This window comes from Carassius auratus, chromosome 3 (assembly GCF_003368295.1).
Source record: "Carassius auratus strain Wakin chromosome 3, ASM336829v1, whole genome shotgun sequence".
Taxonomy (NCBI): domain Eukaryota; kingdom Metazoa; phylum Chordata; class Actinopteri; order Cypriniformes; family Cyprinidae; genus Carassius; species Carassius auratus.
Genome location: NC_039245.1, coordinates 13,856,856 through 13,881,691, shown reverse-complemented (window position 1 = coordinate 13,881,691; position 24,836 = coordinate 13,856,856). Strand labels below are relative to the sequence as shown.

At 38.3% G+C, this 24,836-nt stretch overlaps 2 protein-coding genes and 1 non-coding gene across 3 annotated transcripts; all 3 read right to left on the bottom strand.

Moving 5' to 3' along the window:
- Positions 1-543: 543 nt before the first annotated feature.
- LOC113055019 (phospholipase B-like 1) lies at positions 544-14,697 on the bottom strand. The gene is made up of 11 exons (XM_026220943.1): positions 13,958-14,697; positions 12,523-12,745; positions 9,948-10,031; positions 9,731-9,869; positions 8,254-8,394; positions 8,032-8,176; positions 3,264-3,464; positions 3,013-3,153; positions 2,727-2,912; positions 2,044-2,150; positions 544-1,969 (listed from the first exon to the last, which is right to left on the bottom strand). Exons 1-11 carry the CDS (start codon positions 14,016-14,018, stop codon positions 1,802-1,804), a joined length of 1,596 nt encoding a protein of 531 aa, XP_026076728.1. The 5' UTR covers positions 14,019-14,697; the 3' UTR covers positions 544-1,801.
- Positions 14,230-14,302, bottom strand: trnar-ccu (transfer RNA arginine (anticodon CCU)). Its single transcript has one exon. It is a non-coding gene; the product is annotated as a tRNA-Arg (tRNA).
- A 4,384-nt stretch (positions 14,698-19,081) lies between the features above and the next one.
- Positions 19,082-24,442, bottom strand: LOC113055220 (PRKCA-binding protein-like). Its single transcript, XM_026221309.1, has 13 exons — positions 24,298-24,442; positions 24,056-24,137; positions 23,697-23,808; positions 23,017-23,145; positions 22,194-22,263; positions 22,015-22,104; positions 21,698-21,751; positions 21,550-21,612; positions 21,296-21,429; positions 21,065-21,157; positions 20,926-20,976; positions 19,960-20,104; positions 19,082-19,888 (listed from the first exon to the last, which is right to left on the bottom strand). The coding sequence occupies exons 2-13, from the start codon at positions 24,094-24,096 to the stop codon at positions 19,644-19,646; spliced, it is 1,227 nt and encodes a 408-aa protein (XP_026077094.1). The 5' UTR covers positions 24,097-24,137; positions 24,298-24,442; the 3' UTR covers positions 19,082-19,643.
- Positions 24,443-24,836: the final 394 nt, after the last annotated feature.

Genomic DNA, 24,836 nt, shown 5'->3' with positions numbered 1-24,836 from the left:
TAAATTAATCATTTGTTACAGTGCACTTATTGTGTGCATTCATGTTTATACATTGTACTTTTATTTAAAAAAAATACCTGCATGTAATGCTTTGGATAAAAAAGCGTCTGATAAATGCATAAAATGTAATGACATCTGTAATTCATTTCTGTAATTAAATCAATAACTTAAACCTATACCACCAAACCTGTCCCTAACTTTACCTGTTTGCCATCTCAATAGCAGCAGAAGTGCTTTGCAATACAATATAAACACAATCAGTACACTGAACATTTTTTACTCCAGTACATAGTACTAAAGGCCACTTAATATAAAGTGGGACAGTAAAATCTCAGATGAACATACATTTTTCAATTTATGTTGAGTTTTAAAATATTTCATCAGGTAGAAATTGCTATTTATGAATGACTGAAAAACCAAGTACCTAGAATATCTTCCTTTGGTCAATAATGACTGTAATAATAATAATTAATTATTGCACAAGTGCAGAATAACTGACTGAATTAATGAATATGTATCCAACAAAAACACTCTGACACAGACTGAGAAATGAGGCTTACCTTATGTTTATTCATTCATTGGTCAAATCAAAGATAAAATCACACGCGGCATTGATTACAAACACACTGATTGTGACAGAGATGCTCACAGAAATCAGAGCCGAAGATAAAAGATAAAAGAGATGGAGTCAGCTTCCCTGAGAGAAGAGATCTGAAACATTCAAGAGATTCAACGAGACACTCCAGTTTACACTCACATTAAAAACCTCACCTGTGTGTTGTTCATTAGGATCTTGGACTGCATCTAAAAATTACAATGATACTGACCTCCTCACTTTTGAGATGTTCATCTGTGTTGTGGTTATTTCAGACAAAAATAAAAGTCATGCTTCAGTAAATCTTAATTATGACAATTCAAAATTGTGACATTCCAAGTCATATTTATGAGATGAAATGATGAGAAAAGAAAATGACGCGTTAAGTTAAAAATCAAAGTCATATTTGAGATTTGAGTCGTACGTATTTATGTAAATTTCTACATATTTCATAATTTCAACTTTTTACCTCATCATTTGGCCTCAGTTTGACTCAGTATGTCAATTTTGACCTAGTATATCATAATGTAGACTTTTTACCTCATATTTGACTGAGTCTGCAGTAATCGTGATGTTTTAGTATCTACATTCTGATCTCAATTTCAACTTAGTGTTTCATAATTGTAACATTTTACATCATAATTGTAACTTAGTATGTCAATTTCAACCTTGTATGTCAACTTTTCAACTTTGTACATCATAATCTCAACATTTTACTTTAAAATAATGACTTATGTTAATTTTTATTCATTATTTTGACATTTTACCTCGTTGTTATGACTTAGATTGTCAATTTCAACTAAGTGTCTCATAATTTCACATTTTACCAAGTAATTATGTGTCAATTTCAAATGAATGTGTTATAAATTCAACTTTTACCTCATACATATATCGTTAACATATCTTTGTATGTTAATTTTGACCTAGTACGTCATGATTTTGACATTTGACCTTATAATTTTGACTTGCATATATCATAATTTCATAATTTTTTATGTCATTTATTCATGATTTACCAAGGCATGGTGGTTGGTTTTTCTTGTATGGAGGAAACGAGCACTAAAGCATTACGATTTACTCAATCTATCATTGAAAAGATTGATTTGGATATTACGGCTCAAAGTAAAAGCTACATGGACAGACTGTGATTATAAGTACTGGACCTATAGAGGTCAGAAGCAGGCCAGAAGTGAAATGCTATGGTCCTCAGAGCTGCGGCTGCATCAGGATGAAGCTGAAGTTGTATTTGGGAGGAAGGCCCTGATGGGACGTGCTGTTGAACGACTCCCAGGAGAAGAGAGGAAGCCCTCCGTCTGTGGTCGGGCCGCTCAGCGCTTCAGCCACTAACTTCTGAGCCATGAGCAGATCTGTGACCTGAGCGAGGACAGCACAGCGTCAGCAGGGCACGAGACGCACTCTGATTGGTTAATGAGCGGCGGTCAGCTGACCTTGGTGTCGTAACATCCGTCAGGACTGGCTCCATGCCCCTGCAGGTCGTTTCGACAGCAGATGGAGTTACACGGGTCGCCCTTCGAGTACGGGTCGCTCTTATAACCTGAGGACAGACAGAGATGTAATTAACTAAAATTTAAACAATATAAATATAAATAAAACTAATCAGGTTAATTGTAATCTCATTATTTTTATATTTGTATATACGACCAGGTTTATTATCATTAATCAAACCTAAAACCACGAGAAATGGTTCTAGTTACTTGAAATAAAATAAACGTTAACTGAAATAAAAATATTAAAATAATTTATTTTTACTTCAGCAAATTATCTCGTTTCTTAAAGTAACAAAAACTTAAATTAATCTGTATAAGCAAAAATTAACAAAAACTGTAAAGACATAAAAAAAAAAAATATCCCAAAAACTTGACCTTAAGCTTGCATCATTTTCATTTATTTAAGTACTTCAAGTTAAACTAACTGAAACTGAAATAAAAATATGAAAAAAAGATGAATAAAGATTGGAAAAATGAAAATACAAACATAAAAACTAATTTATAATATATAAAATAATATATAAAAATAATAATAATACATAAATAATGTATAAAAACGATCAAAAGTGATATTATCCTCCATCAGCGACAGCAGCAGGAGTTAATAAGTGCGTGTTATTCACCGTTGTATCTCAGCATGTGTTTGAGGGAGCTCAGGTCGATGACGGACGACTGGTCACGCCGGAAGATCTTGGCACGAGGGCAAAGGTCGTAGGAGAAATCCTCGCCGTGCTCCTTCCACATCTGCTGGTATCCGCTCAGATCGTAGACCTTACGGTGGAACGGCACGTTGTACGACGGCCAGTAACCTGCAGAATGAACACATTCACTACAGCAGCAGATGCACGACACATCCAGGTTCACACAGGAGTCAGAAAGAGCTGAGAGTGAAGAGTGCTGCAGTCGGACCTCTGCGCAGTGTCTGCGTCTGGTCTGAATACTCCACCAGTCCTGGGATCTGCTCCACCACAGTCAGCGCTCCGTCCTCCAGACTGCTGCCCAGATTCACTTTACTCATGTCCACAACCATGTACTGGTTATTATAGGTTCCTGACGGACAGATTCAGCACAGGATCAGAGACACCCTCACCACAGACATCGACACATCAGCAGATCAGCAGCTTCATTACAGACGTCAAACGAGTCAATGTGTTTCTGACCAGAGTTGTATCTGGAGAAGGTTTTGCCCCACTGCTCTCCAGTCTTTGCCAGCGCGTGTGCCAGTCGAACCCTCTGCCAGGAGAACAGGCTGGCAGGAGTGACGTAGGAGTACAGCGAGGTGTTGAAGACATTGTTAGTGGTCTGGGTCATCATTAAACCGCTGCCCAGCAGATAGAAATCATCCAGAGACTCCAGACACCCTGGACACACAATCACAGTCATACTGAGGAAAATACAGGAATTTTTGTTGCAATGATAACTGTGTAGCAAAAAATATATACTGCGACAACCCTACTGTCCACTACTTTAAAAACGGTACATTATAAGTAATAATTAAATAAAGAGTGACATAAAATGAGTGAGTGAAGAAGAGATAGAGAATGAATGAATGAGTGAGTGAGTGAACGAGTGAGTTAGAACGAATGAGAGTAAATGAGTGAGTGAGCAAATTATGAATGAACGAGTGGGTGACTGAATACATGAAAGAATGAGTGAACGTATGAATAGATGAGTTAGTGACTGAATGGGTGAGCAAAAAAGTGAATGGTCCATGTTGAGGTTGTTCAATTTGCACCGTCACAAATTATGATTATACAATTTTTTTGATGTCATACAAAGATTTGTCAGCGCAGCACTGCCTCAAGCTTCAACAGCTAATAGGCTCATCTGAGATGCAGCTAGCTTTGCTTTAAATAACGAAATGTCAGTATAATAACTTAAAGGGTTAGTTCACCCAAAAATGAAAATTAGGCCATAAATTACTCACCCTCATCCTAGGTCTATATGACTTTTCTGTTTCAGAAGAGAGTGTAAGTTACATCAGTTTTATTAAAAATGGTCTTTGGATGTTGCATTGCTTCAGTCCAAAAGAAGTTAAATAAAAATTGCCCATCCATAAAAAAAAAAAGTGTCTCACATGGCTCCAGGGGTGCACAAAAGCCTTCTGTAGAGTATCAATGCGGTTTTGTAAGAGAAATATTCATATTCAAACCATAATAAATCACTTGAATCATGCGCCGGTGAGTCTCGTGAAAACCAAACTTTGTTAACATGATCAAAGGAAGCAAAGTTTCCTTACTTTAGCAAAGGTAAACCATTATATCAAAATCCTCTGACATTCTTCTTTACAAATCTTCATTTTGTACTTCTAAGTAGTGAGCTGTGTTTTGTTTTTATCTCTGCTGCGTTTCTGCGTGTGTCACTTCTGAGCGGCGCATGAGCAAAGCTGACCTCATACATCATTCTCCCAGAACTGCATCCGTTTACAACAGTGCACGCAGGCTACATTCAAGTGATTATTACATTTTGAATGTGGTTATTTTGTGAGTGAGCAAATGAGTGAGTCAGTGAGTGAGAGATCGAGCGAGTGAGTGTATGAGTGAGCGAGCGAGCGAGTAAGTCAGTCAGTGAGTGAGCAAGTGAGGGAGTGTGTGAGTGAGAGAGCAAGTAAGTCATTGAGTGAGCAAGCGAGTGAGTGAGTGTATGAGAGTGAGCGAGCAAGTCAGTGAGTGAGAGAGTGTGTGTGTGAGTGAGTGATTGAGAAAGTAAGTCAGTGAGTGAGTGTATGAGAGTGATCGAGCGAGTGAGTGTATGAGTGAGTGGTTGAGTGAGCGAGTGTATGAGAGTGAGCAAGCGAGTGAGTGAGTCAGTGAGCGAGCGAGTGAGTGTGTGTGTGAGTGAATGAGTGAGTGAGAGAGTGATCAAGCGAGTGAGTGTATGAGTGAGTGAGAGAGTGTGTGATTGAGTCAGTGAGTGAGCGAGCGAGCGAGGGAGTGTATGAGAGTGAGCAAGCGAGTGAATGAGTCAGTGAGCGAGCGAGTGAGTGTGTGTGTGAGTGAATGAGTGAGTGAGTGAGAGAGTGATCGAGCGAGTGAGTGTATGAGTGAGTGAGAGAGTGTGTGAGTGAGTCAGTGAGTCAGTGAGTGAGCGAGTGAGTGAGTTCAGTGAGTGTGTGTGAGTCAGTGAGTGAGTGAGTGTGTGTGTGTGAGTGATTGAGAAAGTAAGTCAGTGAGTGAGTGTATGAGAGTGAGCGAGTGAGTGAGTGAGTGATCGAGCGAGTGAGTGTATGAGTGAGTGGTTGAGTGAGCAAATTAGTAAGTGAGTGAGTGAGCGAGCGAGCGAGTGTATGAGAGTGAGCAAGCGAGTGAGTGAGTCAGTGAGCGAGCGAGTGAGTGTGTGTGTGAGTGAATGAGTGAGTGAGTGAGAGAGTGATCGAGCGAGTGAGTGTATGAGTGAGTGAGAGAGTGTGTAATTGAGTCAGTGAGTGAGCGAGCGAGCGAGGGAGTGTATGAGAGTGAGCAAGCGAGTGAGTGAGTCAGTGAGCGAGTGATTGTGTGTGTGAGTGAACGAGTGAGTGAGTGAGAGAGTGATCGAGCGAGTGAGTGTATGAGTGAGTGAGAGAGTGTGTGAGTGAGTCAGTGAGTGAGCGAGTGAGTGAGTTCAGTGAGTGTGTGTGAGTCAGTGAGTGAGTGAGTGTGTGTGTGTGTGTGTGTGAGTGATTGAGAAAGTAAGTCAGTGAGTGAGTGTATGAGAGTGAGCGAATGAGTGAGTGAGTGATCGAGCGAGTGAGTGTATGAGTGAGTGGTTGAGTGAGCAAATTAGTAAGTGAGTGAGCGAGCGAGCGAGCGAGTGTATGAGAATGAGCAAGCGAGTGAGTGAGTCAGTGAGCGAGCGAGTGAGTGTGTGTGTGAGTGAATGAGTGAGTGAGAGAGTGATCGAGCGAGTGAGTGTATGAGTGAGTGAGAGAGTGTGTGATTGAGTCAGTGAGTGAGCGAGCGAGCGAGGGAGTGTATGAGAGTGAGCAAGCGAGTGAATGAGTCAGTGAGCGAGCGAGTTAGTGTGTGTGTGAGTGAATGAGTGAGTGAGTGAGAGAGTGATCGAGCGAGTGAGTGTATGAGTGAGTGAGAGAGTGTGTGAGTGAGTCAGTGAGTCAGTGAGTGAGCGAGTGAGTGAGTTCAGTGAGTGTGTGTGAGTCAGTGAGTGAGTGAGTGTGTGTGAGTGATTGAGAAAGTAAGTCAGTGAGTGAGTGTATGAGAGTGAGCGAGTGAGTGAGTGAGTGATCGAGCGAGTGAGTGTATGAGTGAGTGGTTGAGTGAGCAAATTAGTAAGTGAGTGAGTGAGCGAGCGAGCGAGTGTATGAGAGTGAGCAAGCGAGTGAGTGAGTCAGTGAGCGAGCGAGTGAGTGTGTGTGTGAGTGAATGAGTGAGTGAGTGAGAGAGTGATCGAGCGAGTGAGTGTATGAGTGAGTGAGAGAGTGTGTAATTGAGTCAGTGAGTGAGTGAGCGAGCGAGGGAGTGTATGAGAGTGAGCAAGCGAGTGAGTGAGTCAGTGAGCGAGTGAGTGTGTGTGTGAGTGAACGAGTGAGTGAGTGAGAGAGTGATCGAGCGAGTGAGTGTATGAGTGAGTGAGAGAGTGTGTGAGTGAGTCAGTGAGTGAGCGAGTGAGTGAGTTCAGTGAGTGTGTGTGAGTCAGTGAGTGAGTGAGTGTGTGTGTGTGTGTGTGTGAGTGATTGAGAAAGTAAGTCAGTGAGTGAGTGTATGAGAGTGAGCGAGTGAGTGAGTGAGTGATCGAGCGAGTGAGTGTATGAGTGAGTGGTTGAGTGAGCAAATTAGTAAGTGAGTGAGTGAGCGAGTGAGTGTGTGTGTGTGAGTGATTGAGTGAGTCAGTGAGTGATCGAGCGAGTGAGTGTATGAGTGAGTGAGTGAGCGAGTGAGTGAGTGAGTGAGTGAGTGAGCGAGTGATTGAGTGAGTGTGTGTGAGTTGAGTGAGTCAGTGAGTGAGTGAGTGAGAGTGAGTGAGTGAGTGAATGTGTGTGTGTGAGTGAGTGAGTGAGTGAGTGAGTGAGTGTGTGTTTGTGAGTGAGTGTGTGTGTGAGTGAGTGAGTGTATGCGAGTCAGTGAGTGAGTGAGTGAGTGTGTGTGTGTGTGTGAGTGAGTGTGAGTTGAGTGAGTGTGTGTGAGTCAGTGAGTGAGTGAGTGAGTGTGTGTGTGTGAGTGAGTGAGTGAGTGAGTGAGTGAGTGAGTGTGTGAGTGTATGTGAGTCAGTGAGTGAGTGAATGTGTGTGTGTGAGTGAGTGTGAGTTGAGTGAGAGTGTGTGAGTCAGTGAGTGTGTGTGAGTGAGTGAGTGAGTGAGTCAGTGAGTGATCGAGCGAGTGAGTGTATGAGTGAGTGAGTGAGTGAGTGAGTGAGCGAGTGAGCGAGTGAGTGAGTGAGTGAGTGTGTCTGTGAGTGAGTGAGTGTGTGTGTGTGTGTGAGAGTCAGTGAGTGAGTGAGTGATCGAACGAGTGAGTGTATGAGTGAGTGAGCGAGTGAGTGTATGAGTGAGGGACCGAGCGAGTGAGTCAGTGAGTGAGCGAGTGAGTGTGTGTGTGTGAGTGAGTGAGTGACTGTGTGTGTGTGTGAGTGAGTGAGTGAGTGTGAGTTGAGTGAGTGTGTGTGAGTCAGTGAGTGAGTGAGTGAGTGTGAGTTGAGTGAGTGTGTGTGAGTCAGTGAGTGAGTGAGTGAGTGAGTGACTGTGTGTGTGAGTGAGTGAGTGACTGTGTGTGTGTGTGTGAGTGAGTGAGTGAGTGTGAGTTGAGTGAGTGAATGAGTGAGTGTGAGTTGAGTGAGTGTGTGTGAGTCAGTGAGTGAGTGAGTGAGTGAGTGTGTGTGTGAGTGTGTGTGTGTGTGAGTGAGTGTATGTGAGTCAGTGAGTGAGTGAGTGAGTGAGTGAGTGTGTGTGTGAGTCAGTCAGTCAGTGAGTGAGTGAGTGAGTGAGTGAGTGTGTACCAGGGTAGCTGCTGAAGGAGAGTCTTCCGGTGGCTGTATGTGGCTCTCTCAGTCTGAAGTCCCAGTGTTTGTAGATGCGCATGGTGGCGGCGTACGTGTACCAGGTGGAGTGAGCCAACAAAAGGTTCTCATAGCCGGGCAACATCTGAAACACATGGCAGATGTGAGAAACCAGCATATTCGCTGTCTCCTGACATCATTTATCATGATGTTGTTTGGTACCTTTATAAGCGCAGAGCAGTGTCCCATTGGAGGAGCTTTATACCGGTTAAAGCCGGGCGTCCCGCTGGGAAACAGTGCCGGGATCAGATCCAGCAGATCACCAAGTACATTCAGGAACTGAATGGCAAACTGGGACAGAGGCTATGGAGAGAAACACAAGTTAATATCTGATCAAAAAGTAAGAAATAACTCAAATTAAGAATATAAAATCTATAAACATTTTGTAAGACTAAGTCCATTCTTAAAGTAAGAAATAGGGAAAGTAAAGAAAACAAAACCTTTATAAAACAAATGAAAACACTTTTTAAATGTTTGCATTATTTTTAAAGTAAGAAATAGGAAAAATGAAACCAAAAAAGATCCTTGATAAAATGTTTTTTTATTTTTTTTTTTTATAGTAACAGACACAAAAGGCAATAGAGCCTGAATAAACACATAACAAATCATAAAGAAAGAAATAAGATGAAGGAAATAAAACCTTAAATAGTATTTTTGGATGTTCAAGTCATTTTTAAAGTAAGTCATAGGACAGATATATGATACAAATTCTTAAAAGGGGTCATGATTTGAGAAATCAAATCTAATTTTTAAACAAGACAATATGATCCAGCTTTTCAGAGAGACTGAAATTAAACGATGATGCAACGCCGAGTCTGTCCCAACAACTGGCAACACAGAAGTGTGAGGAAACATGCTTTTACCAGTATTGCATTGTCTGTTCCAGGCCGCTTGATATATCAAGTCATTTTTCAAATAAGTAACAGGGAAAATAAAAGGAAAAATTTAACCTTAAAGGTTTTGTGTGTTTGAATAATTTTTTAAAGTAATAAATAAGAAAAATAAAACAAATAGAGCCTTAACCAAACAAATAAAAACTCTTTCTAGATGTTTAAGTCATTTTGATAAATAAATAAGAAAAATGAATGAAAGTCTTAATAAAATGAATAAAACTTTTAAGATGTTATATTTTTTTTATAGTAAGAAACAGGTAACATAAAGGAAATAGAGCCTTTAAAAAAAATCAAATAAAAACACTTTTTAAATGTTTAACTCCTTTTTATAGTAAGAATTAGGTAGAATAAAGGAAACAGAGGTTTTATAAAACAGAAACTCTTTTTAAGATGTTTACAGTGGATGTTTAAAGTAAAAAAAATAAATACAAAATAAATAGAGCCTTAACATATTTAAGTAGTTTTTAAAATAAGAAATATACAAGAAATAGATCTTTAATAAAACAAACAATATATACATATACATATATATATATATATATATATATATATATATATATATATATATATATATATAAACATATATGTATATATATATATATACATATATGTATATGTATATATTGTATATATGTATATATATATATATATATATATATATATATATATATATATATATATATATATATATAATTTTTTTCTTTAACCAATCTTCCCAGTTAAGTATCTGCTCTCCCTCGTCTCACCGTCCTCCCGTGTTGTTTGGCCCAGTAGGTCACTCCGGCCTGCAGTCCGTCCAGCTGCGCCAGAATCAGACCCGTGTGGATCCACAGAGGATCGCTGGTGTTACGCTTCACTTGAGCCCGAGTCCAGTCGTCCTGCTTACTACAAAACACACACACTATCAGAAACACATCCTGTACAGAGGAGATGAACACACACACACACACGAGCCTCACTCACCCCATGAAGCGCTTCACGGGCGCCAGCACTTTGGGATTCTGGATCACCTGCGGGTACATGTTGGCATAATGATCGAAAATCTGCCTGAAACACACAACACAAAATCATTGTCATTAATAATAGATAAAGTGAACACATGTTCAACATACTGTTTCTGTGGCTCAGTGGTAGAGCATTGTGTTTGCAATGCAAAAGGTTGTGGGTTTGATTCCCACATGTTAGGTAATAATTGTCAGCCTTAAAGCACTGAAAGTTGCTTTGGATAAAAGCATTGATAAATGTTAATCAATTTTCATATTAAAAAAAATATTTTGATGAGAACAGTTTTGTATTAGTATCACTTACATACTATATTATTTTATATAGTATATATAAACATTAGTTTGTTGTAATTTTGCTGTGATGTTATTTAAAACTAAATATTTCGATATAGTTTTAATTTATTTTAGTTTTGTGTTTTTGTCACTTAGTATTTTTCTTATAAATATTACAATTTGAGATTAATGCACTTTTTATTACAGGTAGCCGTTTAGTTCTGGAATGGGAAAAATAAGTTTTGAATAAAACACAAATAAAAATCATTCATTAAATAATTTTTCATTAAAAGTATGAAATATTGTATAAATAAAACAAATTCCTAATGACTTAAAACATCGAAAAATAGTTTTATAGTTAAAAATCATTAAAAAAACTGTTTTAGGTTTTTTTTTCAGTCATTTTAGTACTTCAAACTAAATGTCATTAAATAATATATTGATATAATATGAGAATTTCACAGATATATTGTCAGAATTTCTCACTTAAAAACACGCATTTGATGAAGTGTTGATGCAAATTTAATGCAAATATAACTTGTTGAGAAGGGTGTCATTTTAATATCATTTATATAATATTATATAGCTCTTTTACATATACTTAGCAGAAACAGTCAGTTTAAACAGTAAAGGTCAGAAAGGTGGTATTAAATGTTCGTGAAAAACTGAAATTATGTTTATTTTCCTACAAGTAACAAAAATTATAAAGTGCACTTCATAGAAGCAGGAAACAGTGGTTTAGCAGAAAATTACTTCTGAATAAAATTAGGAAGCGACTGGCTTTCACAACATCTAGTTCTAGTTCTAAAAAAAAACACAAGACTTTTTTAAACTGTTGTTGTAAAAAACAATTTAAGGTCACACCTTAACCAGCTCGCAATGCAATCGTTCATATACTTCCCCATTTTATCTGTATTACTGACAAATGCTTTGATAATAAATATACTTGTATGTGCTCTATGTATGTTTTTGACTCAACTAAAGCATAAATTACCATAATATGTTTGCAGATATTTCAGGAAAATGCTACAGTCAGTTATTTTACTTTACATTTTCAAAGTCAGGTCAAGTCAAGACACCTTAATTTATGTAGCACTTTAAACAAAAAACAATGCGTCAAAGCAACTGAACAACATTAATTAGGAAAATAGTGCAAAACGGCAGTTAAAGGCAGTTCATCATTGAATGAGCTGAAAAGAATACATATCACACCTCTGTTTATCAATTTGCACTAGATACAATAGCTGCTCGCATAAAATTCAAGGCGTTGAAGAAGCTTGCCTCTAGAAGCCTCTAGAAGCTTGTGTTCTGCAAGTGAACGTCACTTGATTGTTCATCCCAAAGAAGCACTTTTTCTCTAACCATTAGGCCACAGCTGACCCATTTTTAGCCTAGTGATTTTATAACTGTTATTTTATACTTGCAAAACATAAAGGAAAAGTAGCTATAAATGAATGTCAATAAGCTCCCAACTGCTCCCCGGGCTTTAATAAAATCTAGTGAAATATTTTATTTACAAATAAAATTGGACAAGTCTAAAATCTGGTAAAATGTTACACATTACTCTTTGTATTGTTGTATATGTATATGTTCCCTAAGAAGAAACGGTTAAATTGAACAATTCGTTCAGCAAGCGTACATCACTAGTACAAAGGAAAAGATACTGATACATGGTTATATCTGTGCATGGGGCTCAACAATAACAGAATAGTACAAAGCTCAAACGAGCAGCGGGATTTTTTAGCTTTCATTTTGTTTGCCATTTAATGATTTTCATTTTGACAAAGATGGTGAATTGAACAATGCAGCGGTCACGCCAGTGCAACCTCGCACAAAAGTTACTTGCATCAGCCGAAAAAAGGGTCGCAAAATGCGACTATTTGGTCACAAAATGCAACTATTTGGTCGCAGTCTGGAGCCCTGAAACATGTTTATCAAGAGTGAGCCAGTTATCCAAAAGAACACCAAGGTTCCTGACACACTTTGATACAAAGACTGTAGTTAAATTTGAAATTGTGAGATGTAATTGTGAACTTGTATATCCACAGCATAAAAGGGGAAAGAAACACACTGCCTTCTCAGATTTGAACCTAGGAGAAGCATGTAGAGAGAGAAGAGCAGAGGTGCTAGGATAGATCCCTGGGGTACACCATTTGAGGAGGGCAGCAGAGGGAGTTAAGTTGCCAATTCTGAATGAAAAAGGTTGTTCAAGGCGTGAAGGTCTGAGAAGATGAAGATGGTCTGGTGTTACAGACACTCACGGCGCAGTGAGGAAACCCTCCAGATATCCCGCCGTGAACATGGTGATGGTGTCCGGCTCCGCCGTGTGTCCGTATCCGGCGCGGATCTCCAGCACGCCCCATCCCGTCGAAGACAGCGTGTCATTATAATAACCGTACGCGTCGCCCTGCGGGTCCAGGACACCTTCCTTCAGCAGAACGGTCTTTTGGGTCGAATCCCAGTACACTGTGGCCTTCAGCAGCTCTGGATTAAAAACACATCAAAACACATGACATTAAACAGAATAAGGTTGTGATTCTTATGACTCACTTGGGTGCCTGTTACTTCTTTAAAAATACTTTATGCCATTTTTAAACACAAGAGGAACTTTTGAGGATGTGAGAAGAGAAATTAATACTCAACATTTATTATTTTATTTGCAGACACTCTGTAAGATATTAAAATGAATCTACATTCAATCAGTAAATTTAAAATAAAAGCTATAAAACGTTTGAAAAAAGTTAAAAAAGTTTGTTTTCAAATTAAATACATTTTTATGTTGTCAATTTAGTTTATACAAAATATTATATTTAATTTTTTAGATAAATTAGTAAAATTTTAAATAAGATACATTAACTAACTAACAATGAGCAATATATTTGTTACAGTATCTTTGTTAGTATTAGTTAATGAAAGTACAAGTGTCAGCTGAGATGCATTACATATTAACAGAAACTAAAAAATAAAAAAAAATTCATAATGCATTAGTGAATGCAGAAATTAACTATGATTACTAAATGCTTTAGAAGTATTTTTCATTGTTAGATAATGTTAACTAATGTAGCTACAGTACTTAATGTTAACAAATAAACTTTACTGTTAAGGTGCCAACATTTGCACATTAAAGTTTTTCTGAAATTTTCCACATTTAAAAGTAATATGTAACATAAAATGTAAAAATATTACTTTAAATAAACACTTTTAAATAAATGTAATGTAAGTTGCTTTGGATAAAACCTTCTGCTGCTAAATGCTTACATTTATGTAAATATAAATCTTAAAGCAATATTTTTTTTTTGTACAATTCCTTTTATAATATTAGTATAATACCTTATAACTTGATCTCTTTAAGTAACCATAAAGTAACTGGAGTCTCATATCAGTTTCAGATTGTGTTTCATAGGATCATGTGATTCACCAGTCTGCTCAAACAGACCTGCAGAGACAAGTCCATTACTTCACTTGTACACTTATGAGAAGAAAAAAAGAGAGGGAAGTGTTTTAAAGAGATCAGACTCAGATTTGCCCTGAACACATAGTCAAAGTCGAAATCATTAACTTTATTGTCAGGATTGACATTCCCTGGTGTAAGACACCAACATGACCCAGACAAGTAGAAAAAAAGAACAACATTCACTTCAAGGTTTATAAACACGAGCTTTATTAAAGTCAAGGTTAAAAAAGTGGGCTACTTACTGCCGCTTCTCGCTGTTGCAGCAAAACAAGCGATAATTAAAACACAAATGCTGTTGTTCATCGTGTAAGTTTCGATGTCCAGTCACATGCAGCACAGAAACTGAAAACGAACTGGGAAACCAGTCAGCAAAGAGCTTCCTTTTGACAAAACAACAAGACTCACTGCCAACGCGATCCTCACGAATAAAGACGAGATAACGTAAAACTACGTTTATACGACGCGACTCACACCCACTGGACACCGACAGAAGCCGAAGTAAAACTACTACCTTCACCCCAGATGGGACTCGAACCCACAATCCCTGGCTTAGGAGGCCAGTGCCTTATCCATTAGGCCACTGGGGCAGCCTACGCCAAGGAAGGGCGAAAACGGTTATAAAGGCGTCCAATCAGATTCCAGAGAGATATCACATGACCAACGCTGATGTTCGACGTGGAAGCGAAGTCAAATGATTAAAAATTACGTTACTCAGGTTTAACTGAAATGTCAACGACCAACTAATTTCGCTAGGCCGCTGCTGCTAACCCCCGCCTGCGTGGCGATCACCGATGTTTAGGCGGCATTGTGAAACGTATGAATCGAGCTTGTTCCTGAAATGAAACGCTGCTTGTCTCAGTATAAAAATGAATGGCGCGGTTAAACTCAAGCTGGCGGTGATTGATTTCAGCGTCTGCGTCTCAGTAGATGAGTGACGTCACATCAAATTCATCTCCAGAGTCACTTCACCGCTCTACATCGTTTACTGAAACTGAAAGCAAAACTAAAAGTCCTTCACGACAACCGTCAAAATAAAAGTCCGACTTTATTTTTAAAATTATTACACATATATTACTGTTGTATACTAAAATTTTATTCTCAGGGAATATTAATAATAGTAATTTTAAAGAATATCATACAACCAAGGCAGGGGCGGATCTAGAAAAATATTGATGGGGTGGCGAGAAGGGGGGCAGGAATTTTTGAGGGGTGGCAACATATGGCAGACGTATATATACCGAATTTAGTCACAGTTATCACAGTTTGATGATAAATATATGTGCACACTACAAAAGGACACAGGCTATCATTTACAAACTTAATCTCATGCAATCAATGTCTTGCATTTGAAAGAGTTCATATAAGAAATAAGTGACCATACATCATAAGCACCACACACTCACTAATGCATACAGTATGCATCGACATGTAATTAAGAGCATTATAAAAGGTTCAGTGTTATCAATATGTCAATTTATTATAAGAAACACAAGATTTTAACAGTCAATTAAATTTCCAGCTGGGGAGACTCAACTGATTTTCTACAGTTTAGTGTTAATCATCATCTAACTCAACCAGTCAAGAGCTACATTTAGCCTCAGATATATGAATATGGTCCTGAAGCATAGGTTTTATTAGCTGACAATAATAATAAACAAATAAACATTATAGGCACAAATACAAATGTACTTTTAGAAATTGTTTTTTAAAAATATGGTGTTATCATTTTGGCAAGCTTAAATTAAAACTTCGAGGAAAACTTGTGTCATATTCCTTTAAAATAATGTTTTAGTATATCTTTTTAAAAAAATATATATTTTACTGTGCAATTTCTTACATAACTTCTTTGAGTTAGACCAAACTTTTATTTTGTTCGGTTGTAGACAGAGTTTCTGTGTTTTTTTAATTAACTATCATTATTAGCTAATAGGAAGTATAGCATATCAAATATGCTAATACTTGAAGTATATCATACTCTTCTGTGCAATAGTACTATATTTCTGTTTGAATTTCTTCAAGTTATACCAAGATTTTATTTTGACAGGTTGTCATAAAGACATTGCTGTTTCTGTCAGTCTGTGTATACGATACGAATGAATGACGATAGTTTTATCAAATGAGAAATCCTCTCATAGCGCGCTGACGTGCACATGTGTAGCCTACATCATGTGTTGATATAGTGAAGAGCTGAAAACACCACGCGTGTTTCAGTGTGTGTGTGTGTGTGTGTGTGTGTGTATGTGTGTGTGGTAGAGCACACATTCCCAGAGACGTGTATAACAACACCTTCAGGGCCGCTGCTGGCCAAATGTGTGTCCTGAGCAGGATTGTAATGTTGTGCCCCCCTTCCTCAAATATGATGATGGAAGGTTGAAAATAGCACTTTAATCAAATAAAAAATTAAATTAATAAATTATTAATTATTTACAAATCACAATTGTAGCTCTTGACATTTACCTGTGGCTAGAAATCATGCAAAAAGAAACTAAGCAGTTTTACTATGATAAAACCATGGTTTATTTTTGTAAGGGTTGTGATATGCACGTTTTTGTTGAAGAAATTATAAAGTCTGTGTCATCTATAGCAAAAAGGTGGCAAAAATGAAAGATTAAGTGAATATGAATTAAATGTGAATTAAATGTTTGGTCAGTAGCCTAAACAAGTATTTGATTGTCCTGTAAGAGTAACAGCAGAAATTACATGGCATTTGGCTCCCTTTGCAGGCATTTGTAATAACATGTACATAAATAGTTTCTTTTGTATTTGCCTACATTATGTATTTTAACAGTGTTATTATTAACCAATCATTATTGCCTCATTATTTTTTTTATATAATGCATTTTAAGTCATTTTAAAGGCTATTGGTGGCTTAGGTCTGTTTTTATAGCGACAAAAAAATATTGTAGACTTTTATATTGCAGACACTAGTCCATATCGAGATTTGATTAAATGCTCTACTTTTGATTTATTCATTAAAAAATGTCCAAATTCTGTGACGTTCTGCTTTATTCAGCAAGTTCCATTTCCGCGATTCAATCCCTGTCGCTTTTCAAACACAAACGGGGTGAATTTATGAATGAAAGTGTGAAAGTTCTGACACAAACTGAAGTTGTTACGTATCCTCACGCTTTTTAAAAGTGGATAACATATCACGTAGTAGACTACACCACTGTAACTTTAGTTATTTATCATCTCAAAGTCTGTGCTTTCATTAAAGCTTCATTATTGATAGTTAGATATTCAATTTTTTATCTAAATTTTCCTCTTGAGTCTAAGGCCGGTGACACACTGGCTGCGTGTCGTGAGCGTGGCGGTTCTGCTGCGTGGCGGCTGCTTGCGTTTTCACCAGAATCGTGCCTGACGCGGCGCTGGCGCGCTGCTGCTGCTGTAGGTGACATAGAGGGAGGTCGCCGACAGACCAGGATCTCAACAATATCTATACTTCATGTTGAGCATAAATATAAAGCTTACTGATAAAGGACACCGTCAACAGTATTGACGGCAAAATAGACTATGTTTGACAGGTGCAATATTTGAAAATCGAAAATTATTAATTTATTTTATAAATTAGGGGAGAGTGGGGTTGAAAGAAACGTGGGACGAAAGTAACAAAGCGATTTTCTCTGAGCCTCTTTCTGCATTTGCATTCCCAGCTATGACAGCATATTCAGCATGCAATCCTGAGAAATATCACGTGATTTCCTCATCGTTTCCCGAAGTTAGGTCCATAGAACTGTTTTCGAGTACAAAAAGTAAATTATTGAAGCAGTATTTTTTATTAGTCATGTTTTTCTTGTTTCATGTGTCACAGTAATGATCAATCTACAGGTTATTTAGTGCTTTAACACATCCTAAAGTTTGCATTTTCAATTTTTTAAAAATATAAAATTAAATAGAGTTTAAATAACAGCCAACCGATGGGGTCAAAAGTAACAATGTGCAACTTATGTTCAAAGTTAAATTATACTGAAGTCTTTCTAAATTTCTACAAAATACCACCTGGTATTGTTAGACCACACTTCTGAGTTACTGGCCACAGCAGAAATATATCTCTTTATACAACATTATCTTTTTAAATGTTTTTTTGAAAAATGGTACTTTCGCCCCTGCTCTCCCCTACATTTATATCTGAATATATGTCAGAGTTCGGAGCGGGATCGCGAATCATTTGAGTCAGTTCGAGTTCGGAGCGGGATCGCGAATCATTTGAGCCAGTTCGGGAGTTCGGAGTTCGGAGCAGGATCGCGAAGGAGTCAGTTCGGTAGTTCGGAGCGGGATCGCGAAGGAGTCAGTTCGGGAGTTCGGAGCGGGATCGCGAATCATTTGAGTCAGTTCGGGAGTTCAAATCGGGTTTACGCGAATCATTTGAGTCAGTGGGGATCGCAAATCATTTGAGTCAGTTCGGGAGTTCGGAGCGGGTTCGCGAATCATTTGAGTCAGTGGGGATCGCGAATCATTTGAGTCATTTCGGGAGCTCGAAGCGGGTTCGCGAATCATTTGAGTCAGTTTGGGGATCGCAAATCATTTGAATCATTTCGGGAGTTCGTAGCGGGATCGCGAATCATTTGAGTCAGTTATTGGGATCGCGAATCATTTGAATCAGTTCGGGAGTTCAAAGCGGCTTCGCGAATCATTTGAGTCAGTTTGGGGATCGCAAATCATTTGAATCAGTTCGGGAATTCGGAGCGGGATCACGAATCACGAAAGATTCGCGCTCGTAAATTTTCAAATTGGCCATAACCTAATTCGTTGCTTCCAACTGGGGTGGCAAGGCTTTCTTCTAGGTATGCCTGCCCCTGAACCATGGTTTTGTCTCCTTTTTTCTGTCTGATTCAGTCACAGGAATCTCACTCCAGCAACTCTGTTCAGACGCTGTTTTTATGATTATACTTAACATTCTCATAGCACTGTAAAATGCTGAAGTCCAAATCTGAACTGGTGACCGATTTAAATTATTTCAATTAAAAGTAAACTAACTGAACCCTTAAAACATGTTTTATTTATATATTTTTTTAAGAAAGACTAAATTAGTTTTAGTTTTCTTTTGTTGAATACTTAAATAGGTACACCACAGTAATACAAATTTAAAACTCAAACGCCTGATAAATAAAAACGTGCAGCTCATTTGGCTCATGAAGGGTGTTACACACATTTTTAACCCATTAATAATATAACCAATAATGTTAATGAGTTTTTTTTTTTAAAGTCATTAAACAGTAACTTTGGAGTCAAAACATGTTTAAAAGCAGAGATTAAAAAAAGTGCTTATGAGTACATTTTCAAACCTTAAGTTGTGCAATTTAATCATTAAACCTCTGATTCAGACATTGAAAGGGGTTAATCCACTACAAAAGAGGTTAACACTACAAATATTCCTGAAGCTCAGACGTTTAATGAGAAAGTCCATCACATTTTTACTCACAAGGCAGGTTTTTCTTCATCAAACCTTTGTTTTATAGCTTTCAAGACATCTGAATCTTATTAGGATGTACATAAACTACAGTTACACAGCTGAAATTAAATCATATAACCCAAAACCAGCAACACACAAAAAATAACAACAAAAACAGTCACGTATTCATTTGAGTAAAAATATTCATCCAGTGTTTCAAAGCCATAAAAAAAGAAAGAAAAACACAAAGTAGTTGTGCAAATAACTTCAGGTCCTGTTCATTTGAAAAGTTTTAAAGCAAAACGTGTTTGTTTACAAGTTTGAATTCTGTCAACATTCTATTCTAAAGAGCGTAACCTGGCAACCAGTGATTCCGTTTCCCTTTGATCAGTGATTTGAATTAAAGTGTAGTTTATCAATATAGAACTATTAAATATCTCATATATAATGTATTTATTCATATCATTAATCATCTTTCATTGAACACACACTCTCTCCTCTGTCCTTCTCAGCTGATAATTCACTGGCTCGTTCGCTCACGCGTCGTCGATGAGTTTCTCGTCTCCGTTCTCAGCCTGCGGAGCGTCTTCCTCTCGTCCTCCCGTCTCGTCCTCGTCCTCCTCCTCGTAGGAGATGCTCTGTCCGCTGTAGTTGATCATGGAGCGGGACAGATCCACCTCGATGGGGAACACGTCGGCCTCCTTCAGCACACCGTAGCAGTCATTGTAATAATGTGACATGCCCGAGACGAAGCGCTGCAGCTGGAACACAATGTCCTGGACTGAGAGGAGAACGTGAAGGGTTAAACCGGCTGTAAAACAAACATACGTGATGTTTCTCAGCTAAACAAACCGTGCTTCTGGTCCAAGAGCTCGATTTTCTCCAGAACATCTTTGCGCATCTTGGCGAAGCGTTTGCGAGCGTCCTGTCGACAGCGCAGAATCAAGCGGTACTCATAGTTACCGGTGCTGACGCGGTACAGCGGGTCGCCCAACGCCTGCAACACACACAGCGTTACATAAGCAAACGATGCATCTCATTATTCATTTCCATTAAACAGTTTTTGCTCATTTTCACATTATTAACAGAGATACATATTTAGCAAAACCTGGCTTTAGTTAGTATACAATAACACATATTAAACATGTCATATGCATTCATGTATAACAGGGTGAATGCATTTTGAACTTTTATACATGCTTTCTGCATGATCATTCACACATGATTTACAGTATTAAACAGTTATTATTTGTGCATGCAACATATTTATACAATTTGGGTCTTTATCATGATTAGCAGTAATGCACTTGTGTAGAATCATAATTATGTAAAATAATCTGCCACAACTGTAAAATTATCTAACAACATTACAGAGTGCATTTTAATTATCTTTTATATATTTATCAAAATTTTATTTCTTACTTTTCTTTATCTGGCCATAACGGACTAATTCCTTTTAAAACTTAAACATATTTATCATTAATATAATCTAATTTGTGTATCTTTTACACTTTGGCATCAGAATAAAGAATTTTGTTTTCAATGCATATTAAATTGTAATTTAAAACTTGAAATCTAAATCTAGGATGCGTTTTAATGTCTCTATTGCAGCATTTTTGTGATTTTTGAAAATATATATATTCCTGATCAGTGTGAACTGTGACTGTCTCAAGGTCAAAGTTCAACACTTCTCCTCCAAAACACTCATTTCAATCAGTAAACAGGCTCAGGAGGTTTAAACAGTAACAACACAAGAAGAGTCACATGATCTGGAGCTGATCTGCTCGTGGACTGTTGGTCAGTTAATGAGGAACTTACGATACAGCTGTACTCTTCATCATCCATCTCCTTCACCTTCAGACAGTACGACTGAATGAACACAGACACACACATCGATCATCTTCAACAGAAACACTCTTATTAAAGTAACAGCTCATTTCAGCAGACTGGCTCGTACCAGGTACTCAAACTTGACGTCCAGGTATTTGCGGATGGTGAGTTTGGTGTCTGGAATGGCTTTGTTAAGATACGTGTTCAGATCATGCAGCATCTGCCAGACGAACAGACAGCATTACACTCCTCTCATTAAATGTTTTCAGCTGTCCTTCACCATTAATGACGTCTCAGCTGCTCTACATTCATCTCTATGACGGTTAGAGCACAAACTGGTTCAGATCTGCTCTCTTACGGGTTTGATGGTCTTCAGCAGCCGGATGCCGAACTTCTCCATGTTTCGATGAGCTTCAGCAAACTTCACGAAGGCTTCGCTGGCGGCGGCCTGTGGCTCACGGACACCGATGACGGAGAACACGTCGCCAAATGCTGAGAGAGAAAAACAAACATATCATACACCACATCATGGAGTGATCTGAAAACACACTGCAGGAAGCAGCTCATACTGAAGTGTATTATGATCATGGATCGAGGAATGATCTACTGTACCTCTGTGAGTCTGCGAGAGCTCATAGAAAGCTCTTAACAGTCTCTTCGTGTGCTCCATCAGCCCTAAACACACACACACACACTCAGATTATTTCCAGGTTAAACTCTCAGTCACTGGTTTAATGCAGTAACAGTATGAAAGAATCACCTTTATAAAGCTCAGCCGTTTTCTCCAGCTCCTCCAGCCTCTTCACCAGACCATCTGCAACACACACACACACACACACACGTGACTTCTCATGTCACACATTATATCCTCACATGAACCTGTCAATATTCTCAATAATGATGCTGTTCCCAAACAGAGGTTATATGATGCTACACATCTCTTCCTCATTACTAGATGAATTATCACGGTGCAGTATTCATGAGTCTGCTGCTGTAGTCACTTGTTGTAGCGTCTTTAATGAGTGCAGAAACCTGTGTTGTAATGCATTAGAGATGAAACAGTGGTAAAGATCTGACCGTTGCACAGAATGGCTCGGCTGAGTCCCAGAGCGTCTGCGGTTCCTGAACTCATGTTCTCCACCAGACGATGCTTCACCTTCTTCAGCACTGAGACACACACACACACACACACACACGAGTGATCACTTCTGAATCCACTCAAACACATCAAGCTGCTATAGTCTGACAGTTTTTACCGATGTCCAGAGATTTGCCCTGCTTGGGGTCGGCCTGTAGTTTATTATACTGGATCACGACCGGATCATCCTGCAGATCACACACACACACTCATCAACAACAACTAACCTTCCTACTGCGAGAGATCATGTGATGCTGTGTGAGAACAGAAGAAAACAGCTCTGTGACAGAACAAGACAATGATGAAGTGCTCTTGAGATCCCTGTAGCGTTCAGTACTGTAACGTGTAACTTCAGACGTCACGTAACCATTAAAAACTATAAACATGATTCACATTTCCTGTATTTAACAATGTAAAACAAGTCTCATCCGAAAGGCTTTCCCACTGATGTTTGCATTATTGACACACTGTTTTCCTAATAAATGTTGTTCAGTTGCTTTGTTGCAATGTATTTTGTTTAAAGCGCTATATAAATGAAGGTGACTTGACTGATGTTCTCAAAGTTCACTAAATTAACACGCTACAGTATATATTATGAACTATACAAATGATGTGCAATTTTAATATTTAACAACACCGTTATGACCTCAACCTTCGAAAATTCCAAATTCAATCTGTCTGACAGTGTTGCAAGCTTTAAGTGAACCGAATTATACATTATAGTAGTTTTACTGGATATGACAACATTTGAAGATATTTCCAAAAACAGAGTGATTGAACTGATACGGACGGATTACTTCACAATATAACACTGTTACATGTCAGTAATATATCAGCTCCACATGAAAACACCCCAATCATACAGCTCAGTGTGACTAAGATGTCAGAAACAATGAGATTAGTAAACCGTGATGACCTGAGTTGTGTTTCAAGTGCTGTACCTGCACGGCCTGGATCATCTTGGCCACCTCGACTTTAGTCTTTCCCTTCACCGGTCGGCCGTTCACTCCTGTGATCTCGTCCCCGGCGGCCAGAGTCCCGTCCAGAGCGGCCGCGGTGTTATCAAACACCTGAACACACAGAAACCACCACAGGTCAAACACTACACCGCCGGCAGGATCCATGCACATCCACTGAAGAGTTTAAGATTGAAACCAACCAAAACAAAAACGTCCCGAATACACCACACTAAATTATCTCATTCAACATTTAATACAATAAAATTATGAATTTAAGACATGCTATTCCAATTTAACTGACCAAAGAACAAATTCAGAGCCTGGAAAGCATAATGTATAACAGAGTGAAGCCTTCTGATGCCCTTCAATAAGACAACAACAACATTTGAGCTTTCTTGTGCATTTCATTAAATAATCAAAATACTTGCATCCTTTCACAAACATACAGTACAAATACCTATAGAAGTCATACACACACAGACTATTTTATCTGGGTAAAACTGAGCAGATAAAGACACCGGGTCTCATTTACATATTTCAAAGGTCACAAATCTTCAGTAACATTCATATTTAAAAACTGTAGAATCAATTGAGAAGTGTGTGGAAACAATGGGAACTGCACAAACTCATTTTTATAGTTTGTAAGAAATCCACACATGTACCTGTACGATGTAGAGACACGGGCAGAACTGAGCTCCGCCCCCAATACTGATCCCAATCAGCTTCTGGGAGTCTTTCTTCAGAGTCACTGTCCCAGGAACTGTGGGAATCCCACTGGACACACACACACACACACACACACACACACACACACAATACTCTCTCACATCAGTTTTTATTTCTCTCTGATTGAAACAACACTTGCTCGATGCAGATTCTTCCTATAGTAAAGTGTATTAGTGTTTGTTAGCATTCAGACATTTCTAAGTGTGATTAGCACAGACACACGTCTGTGTTCTCCCCACCGGAAGTGACGTCATGTAAACCGCTTGTAATTGAAGTATGTTGTCCTGACACTCACAGTTTGTCCTCCTCGAGCTCGTAGTCCATGTCTGTGAACATCACGGAGCTGACGATCAAACCTCTTCATTCATTCATGTGCTCTGAAATACAGCAGCATTCATCAAACTCACTTTAAATCATCTGCACTCACATCACACCCCGAGACTTACTAGCGTTTAAAGTCGCTCGTTGTTATCCCTGTCATCTTTATGACTGGCGACAGGTATTTAAGGAGATGAATAACACAGGTGTGTCTCTTACCGTTCCGTCGATGAAGAGCTGCGGTATAAAGATGCTCTTAACATGCGAACATATTAAAACAATGTTTTAGTCTTGTTTTTCGTAGATATTTGGATAAGCTTTCATCTGAACACCAGACTGTAGGATGTCTTCTTCTTCTTCTTCTATTAAGATTTATTGGCGGTTCCTGGTGCATTACCGCCACCATCTGGACTGGAGTGTGGAACAAAAATCTGGCTGGGAGTAAAACCAGGATAAAGCAAAAGAAGGACAAAAACATCCACTATTCTTTGATATTCATATTCGTTTCTTGGAGACTTGTCTCTTTCAGATATTTTTCCTTAGTGCTGTTCCAAGTATATTTTACAAAGTAAATTTAAGTTTACATTTTTCAAATACTTTTTTTAATATTGTTCTCTTCATTTCATATGCATGAGATTGTATTATTACAGATTTTACTGATTCAGGTTGGTTACAATGTGTACATAAACCATTTGTGTGTTTATCTATTAAATGCAGAGTCTTACTGAGCCCTTTATGTCCTATTCTGAGACGAGTAA